We start from the raw sequence: 2,494 nt of genomic DNA, 5'->3' as shown, positions 1-2,494 counted from the left end.
TATTTTTATTACATGATCAGGTCACTGAAATAGTTGATAGATATGACACAGACTGCATTCCTTTATCATCTAGAGACAACAAAGTCAGATATATACAGGGATTAGAAGATAAGAGGTGTAACAGAACAATAATGGTAGATACACTTATCTTGCTATATTCTTCTTCATTAATTAGCTTTCTTTCACTGCCCTTTTCTTATAATTAATGTTTCATGTTTGATAGGTAACTAAAACTATGAAGAATCCTGTCTATATATATTACCAGCTTGAGAACTTTTACCAAAATCATCGACGGTAACATCTCACTATTAGTCTTCATCATACTAACACCTCTCTGAACATGCAATACTTTATGTGATGTTTTTGCAAATTGCAGGTATGTGAAAAGTCGACAAGATGGACAATTGAGAGGTCCAAAAGATGAACATGATGTGAAGTCATGTGCGCCTGAAGACACTATTGGTGGTGAACCTATTGTTCCTTGTGGTCTTGTTGCGTGGAGTTTGTTCAATGATACTTATGACTTCAGTAGAAATAACGAAAAAATCCCTGTGAATAAGAAAGGTATCTCATGGAAGAGTGATAGAGAATCAAAGTTTGGTAAAAATGTCTTCCCAAAAAACTTCCAGAAAGGATCTCCCATCGGCGGTAAAAGTCTTGATCAACATGTTCCAGTAAGTTATTTTGCTGAGTTGAGAATCATATCTTAAATAACAAAAATATCTTAAGTTATATATGACTATAAGAGATAAGAAGCAATCTACTCACAACTCACTGTGGTCTTGTTGCTTAAAGTCCATAAACATTCTTTAATCATAAAAAGAATCAGTACATGATGTATAGACTTTGCTAAAAATGTATGTTTCTGGCAGTTGAGTGAGCAAGAAGACCTAATTGTCTGGATGCGAACTGCAGCTTTACCAATATTTAGAAAGCTGTATGGTAAAATAGACACTGATCTTCAAGCTGGAGATACAATAAAGGTCTTGTTGCAGAATAATTACAACACTTATAGCTTCAATGGAAAGAAGAAGCTTGTGCTATCTACCACAAGCTGGCTTGGTGGAAGGAATGATTTCCTTGGGATTGCGTATTTGACTGTTGGTAGCATATGCTTGTTCTTGGCTTTTTTCTTCTCCGTCTTGTATCTAGCAAAACCAAGGTATGTAACATTCTCTACAATGCTACATTTCATTATGCTCTGGTTTTTGAGTCTTCTATCATAAAAACAACATAGAGTCTGCACAAAACTATATATGTTATGTTTTACTGATGTTTTCAGGCAATTGGGAGATCCATCTTACTTATCATGGAACAGAAGTGCCGGGGGTGGACGATGATAGAGTTCTCTTAAGCTCTCCTTTGTTGTTTTTGAGGATCTGTCTCTATTGGTAAATAAAGTCCTCATGTTTGTCTAAACAAGAATAGATGTTGACCGTTTACAAGAAAAAATATGTAAGGACTGACTAACCAAGAGGATTATACCACACATTCTAGTTCTTTTGTTTGATAGAAAGAAGCCTATAATTTTGCATGACTATGGACCTATGGCTCTGCTGGGTCAGGAACCAATACGTATGTCAGAGAATCATGTAAAATGTACATGACTGCAAATTGCATGGACTGGAAGGCATGAACATACCTTTAAACCAATCGTCTGAACATCTGGAAGGCATGTTAAACACTGAAACTTAAAGTACCTATCTGGAAGGCATGTGGTCCAGTTGAATTATGGGTTAATGGACTTGAGTACAAACTTTTTTTACTAGTATTATAAACATGGCAGACCTTCCAGATAGGTCTATAGGTCTGCCATGTTTATAATACTAGTAAAAAAAAATGGGTGAATGTCATGAAAACCTACTTTGGGTTGAGTTTTGTCACAAAAACCCACTTTCCACTCATGGTATACTTTCCCAAGTTTTTTGCTTATGTGTCCACTTTCCTTTTACATTTTTGCCCTTACTAACAACTTACCTCTCTTTCTCTCTTTCTTTTCTCTCTTTTTCTCTTCTTTTTTGTTGTTAACACTTTAACAAAGTAAAATATATTTATTTGTTATCATAAAACAAATTTTCTATTTATTTATATAAAATATGTTATGATTATATATTTTCTACATTTTAAGATACATATTGCTATATTTTTTATGAATTTTTAGATTATACAGTATCCATCAGTCGTTGAACATTTGTTCAATTATAAGTGGATAATCAATTGCAGTATTGTTAATAGATAGTTACTTGTGTTTATTCATACAAAATATACATACATAAATTTGGTTAGATCTTTATCCATAGCATATTATCCATAACACAACATAGACCAAATAAGTACAAAACCCTTTAATTCTAAGTTTTAAATCCTAGAACATGAACCCTTGAACCTAAAACCAAAACTATTCACTTAAAAAAAAAAAACAAAGTTTAGTGGATAGAAAAACTGTGGATAGGTCTCCATGGATTTACAAAGCATATCTAGACATTAAGCTGAA

General features: G+C 33.3%; 1 protein-coding gene across 1 annotated transcript in view; it reads left to right on the top strand.

Annotated features, from left to right (window-relative positions):
- Window positions 1-1,340, top strand: part of LOC104743338 (putative ALA-interacting subunit 4) — a 9,293-nt gene extending 7,953 nt beyond the window's left edge. Inside the window, exons 7-8 of the mRNA XM_019235463.1 lie at window positions 873-1,162; window positions 1,283-1,340. Of these exons, the coding sequence (XP_019091008.1) occupies window positions 873-1,162; window positions 1,283-1,340 (348 nt within the window). The remainder of the gene's footprint in view (window positions 1-872; window positions 1,163-1,282) is intronic.

Source organism: Camelina sativa, chromosome 14 (genome assembly GCF_000633955.1).
Source record: "Camelina sativa cultivar DH55 chromosome 14, Cs, whole genome shotgun sequence".
Lineage (NCBI taxonomy): Eukaryota > Viridiplantae > Streptophyta > Magnoliopsida > Brassicales > Brassicaceae > Camelina > Camelina sativa.
This window is presented reverse-complemented; position numbering and strand designations above follow the sequence as displayed.